Source organism: Dermacentor variabilis, chromosome 5 (assembly GCF_050947875.1).
Source record: "Dermacentor variabilis isolate Ectoservices chromosome 5, ASM5094787v1, whole genome shotgun sequence".
In the NCBI taxonomy this organism is placed as follows: domain Eukaryota; kingdom Metazoa; phylum Arthropoda; class Arachnida; order Ixodida; family Ixodidae; genus Dermacentor; species Dermacentor variabilis.
The window spans coordinates 31653706-31671485 of NC_134572.1; the positions used below are offsets into that span (position 1 = coordinate 31653706).

Here is a 17780-nt window from a genome sequence, read left to right on the forward strand (position 1 = left end):
CGGAACTCAGCACATCGTGTTCTTGGCGCAAACGGGAAGCTATCACTTTCGTCCCTCTGAAGCAGTTGCTGTTACGAGAGTAGCCCGCGGAGTAGAAAACCGAGCCTGGCACGCGCTAATCGAACGGCGGCTCAGAGAGAAAAAGGACGGGCTGGTGCCTCTTCGGCGGGCCCCCGCTCCGTTTCGGCGCTGCTTCAGGCGGCGCGTCGGTCGCCCCGCGTCTCGGGAACGGCAACAGGGCACCGCTCAGTTCACTTCAGTCGCAGTCGCCCCTCGGCAACGGGCCTCGCGTGCCCACCAGCAGCAGTCCCCGCACGCTATACCGGCCACGGCACCCTAGCAGTAAGCGTGCTTCAAGTGGGGCGTGCGCTTGGCGGTCGAGCCGGCTCATGGATCGCGTCCAAGAAGCTGCTTCGTCTCACCGCGCTGCCACAGCGGGTTTTTGCGGCCGCTCGCTCTCTGCCTCGTGCTGTCTTGGCGTCCTATTCACCGCGCTGCTTCTGCTTCCCAGCGTCGGCTCCTCCAAGGAGTACATCGTCGGGGTGATCATGGTGACACGCTCCGAGGAGAATCGCTTCGACATCCAGCGTATCGGCCCGGCCATCGACATCGCGGCCGAAGATACCTGCCGCCGCGTGTACGGGACCCAGCTCCGGCTCACTCCGGCCTACTACCCTCACCGCTGCTCGGCGCGCTACGCGATCGGCAAGGCGACGGACCTCGTCCGGGAGGAGCCGCACGTCACGGCGTTCGTGGGACCGTCGTGCAGCAGCGACCTGCACATCGTGGAGAGCTACGCCGGCTACCGGCAGATCCCAATCGTCACCGGCCTCGGCGACGGCTTCGAGCGGACGCCCAACCAAACGTCGACGCTGATACGGACGTCGTACGTCCTCAGGGACAAGGCGAGGGCCATACTGGCCTTCCTGGGTCACTTCGAGTGGCGCAGGTTCGGCATCGTGTACCGTGACCGCAACGTCTACTACGAGTCACTCTTCAACGAGCTGAGCGATCTCGCCGAGGGCCTCAACATGAGCATCACCTGCAAGAGACACTTCCTACGCAACGAGAAGACCAAGGTGGTCATGTCCGACCTGCGCGCCATCATGGCTGACATCAAGGAATGCGCCAGGAGTAAGTCAGCTTTAATGGAATCCTGTTGAGTGCACTATCATTTAATGCATGCCTTTCTTCAGCCACGATAAGCGGATTATTTATTTATTTATTTATTTATTTATTTATTTATTTATTTATTTTCAAATACTGCAGCCATATTCAGGGATATAGCGGGAGTTGGGTACAACAAATACAAGAAACAGAAGAAAAGGTAGAAGAACAGATCTTTAAAGAAGCAGGACAGTAAACTAATTAAACGAGTGCTTCTACAATATTTCACAGCATCAATTCACGAACCGATTCGGGTAATCGTTCCTACCCAATTGCTCCCTTATTCCCTTTGATGCGAAGTGAGCGAGGTGCAATGTTCGTATGTTTCGTTCGCGCGCCTTTAAAAACGCACGCACGCGCCACATTTTCAACAAATGCAGTCGTAATGCCGCACAATTTTCTCCTTTAGCAACCATTATACGTCTGATCGTTTCACACGTTTGTTCTAGCTACAGCTCTAAGGCACTAACCTTATAAATTACCCTTTCCTATATCAAGCTCCGAATGTTTCAATTTTGTTGCGCTATCGGCCTTAGCATAATGCATTCTTTTGAAACGTGTGCTTATATTCCCTATAAAACGTCATGAAATGCACCGACAGCTGCCCTAGTTGCGAAAATAATACCGTTTTTAATTGCTGTACATCAGTAAAGTCTTCAACAAACGCTACAGGGTGTACTCAATAGTCAACCATCACGCCAATAGTGAGTGAATACGCACAGTTACCAAGTTTTGTCGCAACACATCGCTGGATAGCAGTGTGCTGTGAATAGGCGAAAAATTCAAGTGGACTAATTGCGTTCTCAAGTATGTACATTTTTTTGCATCGCTCAGAACACGAATGTGTGACAATATATTGGATGCGATATGACTGCCAATAACATATAAACTGTGCAACGTTTAGAACAGATTCGATATTATTCAGACGATTCGTCAAACATAAGGGAAACGCCTCTTTCCCGATAGAGCATTTCAAGAAGTACAGGCAAAGTTTGTCTGATTTGCTGTTGAGAAGACCCAATAAAAAATGTATTCGCTGCGTCGCAGGAACTAAAAAGATCTTCGCTTAAGCTGCCAACGGCAGAGAGCGGTGAGAATACCTGCGTGTCCATGGCGGCGGCCACATTAAACTAGCAGTAAGCGGTGGTATAGCCTGGTTAACTGCTAGCAAATTATTTTGGAACACTTAGAAGACACTATAGGTGGCCGCTGCTGACCCTGATGACAACCCGTAGCGCCTGCTTTCAATCTACTGATTTCAGGTATCTCTTTTCTTTACCATTATTTTTTCTACAGTGCAGTGACACGGAAAGAGTATGTATATAGCTCCTTTTTGGCTAAGAATGAAGTTCAGCAGTTAAAACTTCGTGTTCATAGTATTCTGTGTAGTGCGCAGTTTTGCTTTTAGCAAACTCCTGTCATTATCTACATACGAAGACGTTCCAGATTGCGGACGACTGGCGCGTAGACGAGGCACTAGCAATACCACTTAGAGATGGCTAGTCAGCGCGATGCATATGTCTCACTGTTCTGTGTATTTCGTGTAAGCGCTGGTTTTGCGAAAAGTAAAGTATCCTTTACCAACAGGCCCATGTTATTACTTTATCTAACGATAGCGTTCAACGCAGAAATTTGCGACCATCAGTTATCTGTCGCAACAGCTTTACTACATAGTAGAACAACATCGCGTATAATCATCATGCACCGGCATTATCTCCGATGTACCAAGTCGACTAGTCATCACTCTTAAATGATCAGGTTGGTTATGCCTATTACAACGCGTTGTTCTGATAGCTTTCAGATGCACTATATCACTCACATGGTGTTTATACTACATAAACAATGACGTTGACGTATAAAAGGAACGCACAAGTTTGCAGTCCGATACCCTCGACTCGCCATCCTGAAAGAAGAAAAGAAATATGTCACCGTCTATCGGTATTATTCAGCCTTTATTTATTTGTCAGACCACATTAACTTTATCAGTGTTAACAGTATAAAACACGTCTCATTTACGCGTCAGTTCATTTCAGCACACCAGTCGGCTATTTGCGTGTTCTCAGACTACAATTGATACGCTATAATCTAATAAAGACGCTCGTAATATCAGATTGAATTCTTGCCCAGTGGCACTATGGTACATTATTATGCCCACGCCTATAAAAGTAATTGATTAACTTCGCATATAATGGTATCAGCGCTATTTTTAATATTGCAGCGTGTACAAAGCAAAACAGAAAACAGGCTTACATGTACAAGTGAGCAAGAAATATGAGCTCTCGACCGCGCATGCACTGAATCACGTAGGGTAATGCTATCGCGTGTTGTCTCCACGAAAAGCGTGTTTAAATTCTAATCAGAGACGACATGAAGCTACCATTAGAGACGCGGAACTTTTTTGTTAGTCAACGGGGCTTGTACTGGCAGAAGTGACATATGTATTCGCGTCACGCACCAGCGCGGCTCCTAGCGCCGCGCGCGGGGTCTCTGCATGCTGAGAGCGTGTTTACAAAGGCTCAAAGAGGCACACTCGGCTAATCTGCGTGATGAGTGCGACCTGACATTTACTTATCAAATTTTATTCCCGAGGTAATGGACAGCTTTGAGGGCTGTTCTGGGTGACAATCAAGAAAAAGGGGCTTTTTATCCATACGAGCACATCTCTCTCTCTCTCTCTCTCTCTCTCTCTCTCTATTCTTTCTTTTCTTTTTTTTTCTTTTTTTAAGCACCAGCATAAGATCGTAGATACATGTTCTCCAGCAGCTTAATACGAGCCTTTTAAAAACGGAAATCACTTTCAGACTAATTTGTTCGAGAACGAAGACACAATGTGGCTAATTATTGTTAAATATGAGCCGTAATCTTCGTCCAGGCTGCCTTCTGCAGTTTCGGAACGAAGGATGAAATAAGAATTCTGATGGCAGGTGTAATACACGGATGCCTTCTGCGTTGTATCAGTATAATTCGCACAGCTTTATCTTGCAATACATAGCGCGCGATCACGGCCTTTAAAACCTTCAGAGTGACAAAGGTCTCTAAATCGCACTGAATGAGAAAAGCCATACAATGGGCATGACGTCTGATTTCTCACTGTCAAAGTCTAAGTCGGAGTCTATACGCAAAGTTAAACACACCGCGGAGGGTCAGTGACTGTGGCATTCTGCTGCTGAGCTGCTGAGTACGATGTTGCGGGTTCGATTCGCATCCCCGAGGCCACGTTTCGATGGCAGCGGCAAAAACGCTGCCGCCACCGTACTGAGCTTCTGGTGCAGGTTAATCCATCATTCGTAGTAGAAATTAATCCGAAGCCTTGCGCTATGGCGTCTCTCATAGCCCCCTGGCTTGCTTAGAACTTTAAACCAAATCAGGCAATCAATCAAACGACGAAGCAAATAGTCAAATAAATTAGTAACGTGACGCGTCACCTTGAATTGCGTCCATTGCATTGCGTTAGACTCCACCTATATGAGAGAAAGCGCACGCGGCGTCACTGTGACGTCATCTAGAAAAGGCGATGCTGCCATTGTACGGCCCTGCCCTAAAGATAAAATCGGTATAAGCGTAGCCAGCATTTCCCAATAAAATAAAAAACATTGTCGGTGGTCTCGTGTGGAGTCACACATCAAATAGACACATGCGGTTGCCAAACAGATGTAGTCTGAGAATACTGTATAAGGAGAGGGCAATCACTTGTAATGCGCTCGGTTCAGTTTATCCCAAACATGTAGCAATCTGCGTCACTTTGCAGAAGCCTCGGAAAGCACAAACATGCGCAACAAGGCGTCGGACGTGGAGACGTTATTAGCCAGTTTATTGGGCAGATCTGAACGCGCTCTAGGAAAAGAATCACTTCTTCACGACGGTGTGACGCTCCTCCTCCGCCACAAATAGCTCTCACCGTCCCTTGGTCTCGGCACCGTGAAGCGAACCTGGCAGCCCGCCTACCGCGTGCGAGCGTGACTTCAGTCACACTCGCTGACATTGAAACGGTGCACTTATCGGTCGTGGCGAGTGGCCGCGGCCGCAAAACCCTTAATTAACGCAAACTCCTTCGCGCACCGTTTGTCTCCTTCCAGGAAGGACGTCCTTCGACGTCAGAGGGAATTGCCTGACCGTGTGACGTAAGTAAGTGTCCGCCGCTTCTCGCCACACGCACGGAGTAAAGGTTGTCAAATGTCTACATCGGTTTGTTGACCATATAGGGCCGTGAACTTTTGCCTTTCTTTTCTGCATGTTACACATCGCGAAACTTAGCGCAGCTTCGAGCTTGGATAACGCTTCCACAACCACCAACAGCTCTGCGGCAGGCTTACAATGAATAATCGTTACAACAATGTTTTCGTATTTCAGTGGAATGCTAATAGCATTCGAAATAAGTCAGCTGATTTTCGCAAACTACTAGCTCAACATAGCTTTCCTGTTTTATGTACACAGGAGGCAGGCGTACGAGATGACTTTCGTCTTTCAAACTATATTATATATAAATCATCGCGCATTACTGGAAGTATCAGAACGATGCTATGCGTGAGAAAGAACCTGCCGTCCTATTTAATACAGTCGAGCGATTTAAATATACTGGAGTTCGTAGCATGCAAGATATCTTTTAGAAATGCCAGCGTCACAGTGATCAATCTTTATCTACAATGTTCTAGCAAAATATCAGTAGACAGCTTGGTGAATGTATTTGGTATCGCAAACTCACATGTGCTGGTTTGTGGGGACTTCAACGCACATAACGTTATCTGGGGCAGAGAATATAACGATTCCCGTGGACGCATTATGCATTATAGAGTCTGCCGCAGAAGAAAGTAATCTCATCGTGTTAAATGACCGCTCTCCAACGTTCTTGCGGGGGTTTCGTTACTCAAGCTGTATAGATGTTACGCTCTGCTCACAAGACCTTCTTGATGACGTTGAATAGTCGACGGACATAGAAACGCACGGTAGTGATCTTTCGATCTTTTACCACTATCTTCCGATCGTGGTAAAATATTGCCTCATACAGAGTGAGTGGACTCGGCGCTACTCAAAATATACTAATTGGCAAAGCTTTCGTCATCATTTAAGTAACTCATTGGGCGAACATCCGAACTTTCAAAGTTTTGCAAATATATTGTGTGAGTCTTACAAGATCTGCTCAAAGCAAGTGATTGTTCCAAATGAATATGCTGCAGCCGACGGGGAATATGAATGTCTAAGAGCAATTAGAGGACGCGCAGAACGGGTTTACCGCCGCAGTGGAAAGCTGGATGACTACAAGATGGCTCAGAAAGTTCAGTCAACTTCGCGCAGACGCTTACAAAAATTAGCTACGAGAAGGTGGCGAGAATACTGCGCGTCGTTGTCTCCGTTTACTCCAGTTACCACAATATGGTCAGTTGTCCGATCTTTTAGTGGTCCAGTTACCCAGAGCCATCCCCTCCGAGCTCTTGCCGTAGCTCGAAGCACTCCGGAAACATCTGTCGCTGCCGAATTCTGTGAACTTATATCCAGACCAGGAATCCCGTTTACTTCCCTACAATTTACAAGTTCGACAACACAAGCAGAACAGAAAGTTCGTGCGCGCTTTATGTCACAACATCCTCAACTTGACTGTGAGTTTGGTTTATATGAATTGAAATGTGCTCTTTCGTCATACCGTAGGCCCAGACAACCGCAGGCCCAGATGGTGTCACGTATATGATGTTAAAGAACCTAGGTACAGTATGAAGAATGGCTCTTTTGGATATATTTAATGATATCTAGATAATAGAGCCTCTTCCAGATTCATGGAAATTATCCCGGGTAATTCCAGTACTAAAACCAGAAAGGACTCCCCTTTGTCTTCACTCCTACTGAACCGTCAGTCTCACAAGCTGTTTTTCCAAACTAATGGAGAAGATGATAGACCGTCGACTGCAGTGGTGGTGTGAACACACAAATATGTTTTCCAATTACTTGACCGGTTTTCGACAAAATCGGTGTACAATGGATTCAGTATTAGACATTGCCACATGCGTCTAACATGAACGAAGTTGCGGAAATGTGACAGTAACAGTATTTTTAGACATTCAAAGACCATTCGACACTGTAATTCACATACACATCCTTGATGGTATGTTAGAGCTTGGCCTCCGCGGTCGAACACTGCGATGGGTATCAAATTTCTTGAAAGTTAGAAAAATATTTGTGGAAGCAGTCGAAGGAGAGAGTAATTATCCCAGGATCACGCAGGGCGTTCCGCAGGGCAGTGTTCTCAGTCCGTTTTTATTCAACTGTGTCATGGCAGCCTTGTGACAAAAACTCCCGTCTGGTCTACAGTATTCTCTGTACGTAGATGGCATCTGCATATGGGCCTCTGCATCTCATATGCAAGACATTCAAACAACGCTGCAAGAGTGTCTTGATAGTATCGACACCTTTTAAGAAGAAAGAGGCATGAGTCTTTCATACGCAAAGACAGCCGTACTTCCTTTCACTAGACGACAGCTGAAGAATTTCCAACTCACACTTAATGGGTAAACTTTGATGTTTGTGAAAAAGCACAAATTTCTTGGAGTTATTCTTCACCGCCAGTTAACATGGGCTTCACACATCCGCTCAATTGAAAAGCAGACCAATACAGTAATAAACGTACTTCGGCGACTCACTGGCACAACGTGGGGGGGGGATCAGTCTCATCACTACTACAAGTTCATAACGCATTCATATAAAAAAATTGCTTACTCGGCACCTATTCTCTATGGTTTATCGCAAACTTCTGAGGAACGTCTTCACCGTTTACTGGCAAGAGCGCTGCGAGTGTGTCCTGGGGATCCGCAGGCTACATCGAGTTCTTTAATAATTTCTGAAGCTCGTCACCCACCATTTCCAGTCATATGAATGGTTGAAACATGCCGACATATTTATCGCATCTTAACCCAACACGAGAAGCATCCATTAAACCTCGCGCTCTCCGAAACAAACAGAAGCAAAATTCACGAGAACATAAAGCATTATTACCAAGATTTGAATTATGCAAAGTGGATATTTGTTACCCTCCCTGGATGTTAAGATGTCCTAAAATAGAGTTATCGGTTGATGGGATTATATCTAAGAGAGACATGTTCATAGTAGCCGCACAACAACTGGCACTCTGCCAAATTTACTCCTTATATCCCCAGTACATCCACGTTTATACAGATGGTTCGTGTCATAAAAATTCATCGACTTCAGCATACGTCAGTCCACATTTAGCGTTAGAGTAAACATTTAAATTATCCCGAGAGACATCTTCCATTATGGCATAACTGTTTGCAATCCCGTGTGCTTTGCGTTTCATAACATCAGAAAAACATTCGCAAAAATGGGTTATCTTTAGCGATTCGCAAGCCACTCTCACATTACTACAGAGCAATAAGAAAAATTCTTTGAACACTTTACTATTGTATAAGACACACAAAGAACTTGCAAAAGCAAACGCAATGAACCACGTAATTGCATTCCAGTGGATACCTGGGCACTGCAATATTCCTGGTAATACTACAGCGGACGCAGCTGCTAATCGAGCGCATAATAACGCAGAGACAACCAATCTTCCCCTATTGCGTAGTGAAGTCCGTCTGATCCTGAGCAAAACTACCTGGTTTGATCAGCAAACTAAAAACTCGGAGTTATACTTTATAGACCCATGTATAAACTTATCAATGCCGGAAAATCTAAGAGACAATAGAAAATTTCAAACATTAGTACACCGTCTGCGTCTTGGTACTGCATTTACGAAACACTTCTTGTACAGGATAAAACGTGTCTCTAGTCCTCAGTGTTCTTGTGGCCATCCAGACGAAGGTGTGCACCTACTTCTTCTCGAGTGCACGAGATATGATCCACAAAGAAAGGTACTGCAAGCAAATTTGTTGATATTAGACAGAAGACCATTCACTCTAAAAAAGATAGTTGGCGCATGGCCAACTGCGAGCCTTCAAAAAAGAGCGCTTCTTTCTCTGAAGAAGTTTTTGGAGGACACCAACATTTTGGGAAAATATTAAGTATCAGATGATCCGAAAACGCTAAATGAGTAACATAAACGTTGTTCGTGGTTCATAATTTGTTCATGTGGTGAACGCAACTTTTACGCAATATGTGTAATTATGTTCTGTACTTGCAGTGCATTACATGTGTTGTGTGTTTCGGCTATTCAAAATATCTGACTTTATATATGCGTACGTGGACTGAACCAATGCACAGAACTTTATGACTCATGTACTGTTGGACTATATTTTTTATTCATCCAGTGTTCTACTGAGTGCCATATTTTGTGTCAATATTCTCCATTTTTACGCAAATTTGTTTCCTTTGCCAAGTGACAAGGAGTAGCCGGTGCCACCATAAAGGCGCCAACCTCTCCTAATATTCATTTCAATAAAAAAAACGCGAAAGCATCGTTGAAACCAAGACAATTGCATCTTGTTTAAAAGTGCTTTAAACGTCTGACCTATTCGGTCACTGATGTTTGCAGAGTGTTAAAAAACGCGCGAGTAGAATAAAGGATATAACTTGCTATCTACTAATTCCAAAAGACATGCTCCGCGTAATTTAGACAGCTTTGAACCTCCAACAGGAAGACTGATTAAATAATCTACACGCTCACGGGGTACCGCAAAGCGAGCTTCTCATTTCGCGGTAACCATCTTCTGCAGGTTTATCTAGTGTCCAAGAACCTTAAACTTCTTAGAAGACAAGGTCTTCTTTAGTTACTTCATATCAATTTGGATTCGTGGGCTCTGGGTATCTGGCCACTTTCGTTTCATCAAATGAGACAATTAGAGGCCTTCTAGTGCAGGTAAGACAATGATAAAGAAGTAAAAAAAAGGAAGTTTGAAACAACAACTATGCACTAAGTTAGCGCATAGCTGTGTGCGGTGCAGTAATAATGTGTAATTAGACGTAAAAAATCCGAACCTACACCCGGATGCGCTCGTTCAAACTCTGGGCGCCTAAAACAGAAATCAGAATTCATGTGGGCTTACTCAACTTATGGGCCGATCCCGGAGACAGCGCAGTCTAAAATGTGGGTTGACCCAGAAGCTAGCGAAGTCTAAACAATAAACCGCACGGTACAGTATCGCGCCAAGATGCGCTTGTCTTTGAGCAGTGACAATCGCTGTTAACTCACCTTTCTGTCAAAAAAAAGTGTAGTTTCGCTTACTTAGCATAAACTTACGCTCATTTTATACATAAATTGTATCGAAACCACTATCCATTAATGTAATCCCTCACACTCCAATGTGAAGCAGCATGGCCATGATCTACGGCTTCTTTTTTCTAGTTTCTTATATTTACTTAAATGAGTTATTTGATTAGCATCAGGAAGTATTTTTTAATTACCATTACAGATCGTGAAGGATACATTCCTCTGCATCCTCCCTCTCCATTCCATGAGGCCTTGAGAGAGTATAAATTCATACATAGATCTGATTTCCCGTCAATCAGTTGTTTAATTGGTATCTCTATGGAGTCGCTACCTTTAATGAATGTCTTCCACTTAGTTTTCTTATTTACTAATGCGGTTCTCCATTCCTCTTTTCTTTAACTTGTAATTACCCAATGTTCGCGCCTTTGATGGCGTCGATAAGGTCTAGAAATATCAAATGCATACATAAAGAAAGCAGATATGCCTAATAATCGCACTGCGAATAGAGCTCCATATGCACGAACTGGGGCGCTGAGATTCTTGCCTCTCAGGCCATCGTTCGTGACGTTTTGCAACCTGAATCTACGGCCGCCTCGTTTCTCCTTGGCACTACCATCGATCTTCATTGTGCGATGAACAAATACACACTGGGCGTCACGCGGCTAAGCCTTTGTAGCAATTATTTCAGCCCACCGGCATATATAGGCCAAAGCCAATGGTTACTCTGAGGATTATGGAGGGAAAAAAAGAGAAAAGAAAACAAAAAGAAGGCGAGCGAGAAATCGGGCCAACGAAAGTGTGCGATACGCCAAGCGCAGTAAATCTCCTAAGCGACCGCCAAACCGCGCACGCCGTAGCGCGTAAGGGCGCGAAGCGCGAGAGATGAATCGCATGCTCCACGGGCGGCGCGCCGACGGCCAAATATTTGTGTTGGAGAGTGGGCGGCGTTGCTTTCTCGCTTTCCCAGTCGCTTCACCGCGACGAGGACGCGAGACTTCGGTAGTCTGGTGGCTTGCGCACTACCTGCTGCAACGCGTATTGAGACCCTTGGTTTCAGCTGTTCAATATGTGTCCATTCGTTAGAAAGGCAGTCAGGAGTTGACTGCATACGTACAGCCTTCGTCATCGCTATCAGCAGAAGTAGCCAGGCTTATTTTTCTGTCCACTGCAGGATGAAGGCTACGATCTCCACTCGCCCCTCTCTTGCGCTAGCTGATTCCAAGTTGCGCCTGCAAATTTCCTCATTTCATCATCCCACCTAGTTTTCTGCCATCCTTGACTGCGCTGCCCTTGGCACCAATTCTGCAACTCTAATGGTACACCGGTTGTCTACCCTACGCATTATATTCTTTGCCCAGTTCCATTTTTTTTTCTCTTAATGCCCACTAGTATATCGGCTATGCCCGTTTGCTCTCTTATCCACAGCGCTCACGTCTAGTTTCTTACGTTACGCTTAATATTATTCGTTGCATCGCTCTTTGCGCAGTCCTTTGCTCGTTCTCGAGCTTCTTTATTAACTTTAGTCAACGAAAGCTAAAACTAACCATACTGAGCATGAGTGCTGAATGCTGACCGTAATCAGTAGCGCCTAATTGTACTTCCTCGTGTTTCAACGTGCTATCGAAACCAGTTCAAAACCACCAAACGCCTTGCTTTTGACCTATACTACGTAACCGAGTGAGTGCAGTGTATTGGAGGCAGGATCGTTACCTTAATGTTACGCTACTCAGCTGCCATGCTGCGAATCAGAGCGTCTACTTGACACTACTGGGGTTGACTACGTACAAGTACTCAGATGTACTTATTAACGCAAAAAGCGTGCCTTTATTAGCCGATATTCATGCACACTCAAGGCCGAAATTTAGGATCAGCTGCCCATCTGACATCGAAAAACGATATCTTATAGAACAATAGTTGGCAAGGCCTTCTTATAACTTGTGTGAGTAAAACAAGGCCGAAGATCATTCGAGAAAAAGAAGAAATATGGCAAGAAAGAACGGTCATAAGTAATTTTGGTACTTTTAGAGCCATAACTTTTTCTTTCTCCACACAGTTACGAACTTTGCCGCCTTTCAAATAGTGCCCGTGCCGTCATATGCGGTAACCTTGGCGTGTTCTTTTGTTGGTTTCAGCTGCTTGTTTTCCTCTTTTTCTACGTGTTGTCGTTGTCCTCGTTCCTAGAACACGCATTTCCTCCGCACACCGCCGCAAGGGGAAATTCTGACTAGCGCTCCCCTCTACCACACCGGTTGTCAGCTCTATATTTAACCGCCGTCAGAAGCAGGACAGCGCGCCCGTTGTATAATCTCAACCCGAACGCGCGCGACAGTATACGACGCAGGTATTTTGAGCTTTACAGTAACGCAAACATTTTCTTTGAGCAAGACGCGGGCCTATACTGCAGCCTGCAACTGAGAACATTGTGATAGCCGTCACTCGTGTCCATAACGACCACGCGTAGTTTTCTTTCATTTTTTTAAGCATTGAATGTACTGTACTCATGGAATGAAACACGAGAGGGGAACCTTAAAGCAGAATACCCGATCAGCGCAATTACTCGGGAGTGCAGTGTCACGACGTTATTCATTTCGAGTTGTATGTGGCATGAACTCTGAAAGACCCAAAACTGCACCATTTTAACACGAAGTCGACACGGCAGAAACGGAACTTGTGTTCGGCCTAAATTTGCGCGTTTCATAGCGTGAAGATGAAGGGTACAATTAGCTGGGTCCCATTCCACGCCAAATCCTTTAAAAAAATACCTTCTTCTAACGTCTCACATGCATATATCAGTCACGTGTGGCTACATATTGATGCATTACAGAAATTCTTTAGGACGACCACCAAAGCAACTGTTTTGTCCTGGAACACGAACTTTTCGCAAAAAAAAAAACATTATCTTTGCAGTTCTTTTTTTCCTCGTGCGATCTGCCGAAGCTTCAAAACTTCAAACACCTTTCGGATTTGCTATGTCAACCAAGCTATCATCCTGATTTTAATGTGTGCCTTCTGGAATTTCTTACGTTCCGAGAAAAGGTGCCCTATAACATAAAACTATTCCTATCTGCTTTTAGTCCAATCTCCTTATGTCAAATTTGCAAAACCGCCGACGCAAGCATCGAGCGGCGTTCTCTGAAAATCCCAATAAAACGCCCTCCTCGTGTATAGGAGGTCACTTTTGCTTGCTTTCCAAACGAATAAAATTGTCTACATTGAGCAGGTTTTCTTATCTGATTGACTGAAAAGAGGCGAGGAGCACGTTTAAGTGGAGAGGGTTTGGATGGGGCTGAGCCAGCTTGCGGTGGCAGGTCGCAAATTGCGGCGGCGTGCAACGAAAGGTTAGGAATGCCGTTAAAATGGATCCACAGCAAAGAGTTCATAGAGTGATGCCGCATGCGTGCCGAAAGGGCTCGATAACATTACACTGCCATGCAAATAGCTTATTATATGCAAATAAATATATGCTCTCTGGCAGGTGCGAATAGTCAGTGCCTGAGCGATCGGCGGGCAGCCATGTTCTATTCCTTTCGGAACAGGACAGCCTCCTGCTATTCAGAAAAAAAAACAGTTTTGTTAGACATATTATAGCATCCGTACACGCCACTTTGATGCGGTGAGTTTTCGCGATTTCGTGACGTCGCGTGACAGCCACGCGAAGTATGCGGAACCCAAAAATTCTGACGAAATAGCAGAGGGCTAATGGTGAAAGGTCGCTGAATCAGAAATATTTGTTTTTTCTTTTATTCGGCCTATTAATACATCATCGGCGTGTACACGTCGTATGATATAGGGAGCTATCGCGATTTTCGTGACATCGCGTGACAGACAGGCGAAGTGGGGGCGCCCGAATTTTTTTTTCTTTTTTTTTTTTTTTGGCAAGTTGTGGAGGGCTGATTGTAAAATTGGAATAGAAAAGTTTAGAACGGCTTTGCCCTATCGCACCCATGAAATCTAGCTTTTCAATTTTAGTCGCTTCGCCGGTGCAAGTCAAGTATTTCAATGAAAAAATTGGCTATTTTGGCAGTTACACCACTTCAATGTCTTGCCATTCACCCCATGAATGTCTGGACCATACAACATACCCTTGAAAAAGAAACTTGATTCGTGCCTTCCAGCTCAGCTGAGCAAGAACAGTAAATTTTCGCGAAAATTCTAGAAAAAATATTTTGGCAAGAAAAATAAACGCGGGAAATGATTGTTTAATTTCGAAAACCATATGAAAATTTTTCAGCTATATCTGTTACAGTCGGAATAACGCTGGTTGATGTGGCGTGGAATGACCCGCATGTTGGGAGTGAAGATTAATACGCTATGAGTAATTTGCACTTCGCTGCTCGCGACATTTTTCTTTCTCTCTTTTAGCAAACTCCAGGCGTTAACGCCAAGTTATTAAAGAAGGAAGAGATGAAGGGCGCTGGAAGAAACTGAGCAATAAAACGGCCCCCGCAAGAAATGGCACACAAATAATAAAATGTTTATTGTGACGAAATAATATAGCATGTCTATGGTCTGTAATTATCTTACCAAACTACACCGTTTACCTTTAACACAAGAAGGTAATGTTGCAAAATAGGAAGCTATCGCTTCATCAACGCTCCATGATTTGCTCAGAAGCCTTGTGTGCTTTCTTTAAACTGTTTTGAATGACCGACAAAACTAAACATCGAAATTTCGTTCCGAAGTCTGTTTTTTCATAAACCACTGTTATTGTTGTTATTGCTGTTCAATGACGTGGCGCAACAGACTCTTAGGAATCGACCACGAAGAGGTAAAAAAATAATACCAAGATATGAACAGGAATATGATTTCAATAAACACATCAGTTGACAATACTCGTTTGGTGCTAACTTCCTTTGCGTGGATCGATCGTAATCAAAAGAGGCTATTTGCGCGGGGATTCGTACTCCACGTTCAGTTCAACAAACCAGCCAGGTAGAACTGCTTATTTCTTGCGTTGTGTATAAACAACTGCATAGCACAATAGTGTATAAAGAAGAATTCAATCGTATAGACAAGTACTTGCGCCTCTAAATTTTCTTTTCTTAGCTTGTGCGGTGAAGTTAAGGAAGCGGTGCGAATGACATTTACCTTAGATGATTCCCATCTTCATCATGAAAGCCCGCAAATAAAAACTTGAAGCTTACTACTCATTCTGTTAGCGCGAATAGAAGCCTGCCCACGGTGACTCCAGCACTCCTCAAACAAAGGGAGTGAGTGAGAGAGAAAAGGAAGGCAGGGATATTAACCAGTCGAGAGTCCGGTTGGCAACCCTTCGCTGGGGGCAGGGAGAAAGGGAATAGAAAGACGGGAGAGAAAGAGAGAGAGGGGGTATATACACGTGGACGAACAGCACTACAGAGTCAAATGCGCTCGCAGAAGCCAGACGTCCTCAGAAAACACAAAAGTGCCTTTAGTGCTTTCTGAGCCGATGATTGGTGGGGACGAAGTTCTAATATTGTCTGTTCACTCAGCAGACGATCGTCTAGTTTCCTGAATGCGTTGGTCATAGATCGTCTTTGTGCTTCAAACTGAGGACACTGGCACAATAGGTGGTCAATGTTCTCCTCGCAGCCGCAGACATCACATGCAGAGATGTTCATAGGAGCATATAATGCAGGTATAGTCTGCGCGAAACACCGCAGCACGTGCTACTCTATATTTGCTATATATGCTACTCTGTACTACGCTATATGTACTACTCCATATATACTACTCTATATTTGCTACTCTATATATACACCTGCAGCCTCACGCGGCAATCATCAATCTTCGCGTTTCATTTCCGCGGGCAAAGGAGAAGAATACAGCGTCGGGAATATCTATGATCTGCATGCATGATTGAAACAAGAATTTACCGCGTATACCCGGAAGTAGTCATCACAGTTCGCGGAGATTGCCAAAGTGCTCCTGTCGCCGTAATAGCATCCGTCTTTGTCATAAATCAGTTTTTTACGTATTCGAAGAGCTTTATCATCCTCGACTGTTCGTAGATAACAGCATGAATTTAACGCTTAATTGAAGCACCGCCCAGGCAACATCAATCTGAACCACGATTTTTTCGAGAGCTTGAAAACCTAAGTTACAGGTAGCAGTGTTTCCTACCGCGGCAGCTGCAAAGAGGTGATCATGGACGCAAGTTCTGTTCCGCACGCCGTTAACAATTTTTCTGCATCCCTCTTGGATAATTGTCAAGCGTAGAAAATAGTGAAACCAGCTGTGCAGGTGCAATCAAAGGGAGAAGAAAACGGAGAAAGATGTCTGCATATTGATAGGGAGATTAGTCTGAAATGCGAGATAAGGCAAATAAAAGCGACAGAGTTAAATGCTCTTTTCTTGCCCTCTTAAAAGCGTTGGACATGATACATGCTTTCCGTTTTATCAATGAAATATTTTATCTGCTATTCCATAAGCTTGCTAAAAACATAAGTTTAAAAAGCTTTAAGACGTTTCAAAAGGACGCTTTAAGAAGCTTTAAAACACAAGCTTTAAGAGAAAATAGCATTTCTTTTTTTGCCCTGAACAGCCTATGGATAGTTTTTTAGTGAAGGAACAAAGAACCGAAATCGCCGCTAAGTTTTTTTCCTGATTGAGATAATCTGCTAGCCGTCTATCCACCTACTCCTCTGTGCCTCAGAAAAAAAGATACAAGGAAGAATGGAACCGGCAGCCAAAATGCAATATATTCTTGCAGTGTCATTTTCTATATTTGTGGCCCGCTCGTGTGGAATGGCGACTGCGTGCACAACATTCCTAGCTGTTTCCACTCGCGTATTTTTCCCCAAAGTCATCGTTAATCTTTTTGTTTTGTTTTTGTGGATGTCTTGTTTTCGGGCTGTTTATGCAGTCCCTCTCAACTAGCAGAAAAAAAACATACCAGGTGAACTGAAGAAAACTAGAGAGACTTGAACGCTGAGCTATTAGCAAGAAGTTGCTATATCTGAAAAAAAGGAGAAAGAAGAAGCAGAGAAGAAACATCGATACTAGACAACCCAACTTTTTTTTTTAGTTTGCATGTATCCAATACATACAGAAAAAAAAGGAAGTTCATCGACGCACAGCGAGTGATTGAGCGTAATGAGTGGTCCAGCTTGCAAAGTTAGTGATGCATTCCTACGATTAACAGCACACTAAACGCAATTACAAAGCTACTGAATGAAACAATATACTGTATATAGCAGTAAGTAAACATAGTCGTAACTTTAGGACACAGCAGCGTCGACATTGAACACGAATAGATTATGTTTTACTTAGTGTTAAAGTGAATGGAATCGGTGTTTGGCAGCGTGTTCAAAGCTCAGAACAGATTGCCCTTGGTTATAAAGAAAACAGTATGGATAACAACTATTATTATTATTAGATATGAAAACCCACATACACACACAGAGAGGCAAATAGTGAAGAAGCAGGCTGGCAGCTGCCACCGAGAGGAACACAAAGCCTGTCTACACTTTAGGGAGGAGGG

General features: G+C 44.3%; 1 protein-coding gene across 4 annotated transcripts in view; it reads left to right on the top strand.

Annotated features, from left to right (window-relative positions):
* The first annotated feature begins 273 nt into the window (after positions 1 to 273).
* The window catches only part of LOC142582408 (atrial natriuretic peptide receptor 1-like), an 87574-nt gene continuing 70067 nt past the window's right edge, over positions 274 to 17780 (top strand). For all 4 annotated transcript variants that reach the window (XM_075692099.1, XM_075692100.1, XM_075692101.1 and 1 more), the window contains exon 1: positions 274 to 1134. In XM_075692099.1, the coding sequence (XP_075548214.1) occupies positions 390 to 1134 (745 nt within the window). In that variant the 5' untranslated portion in view covers positions 274 to 389. The remainder of the gene's footprint in view (positions 1135 to 17780) is intronic.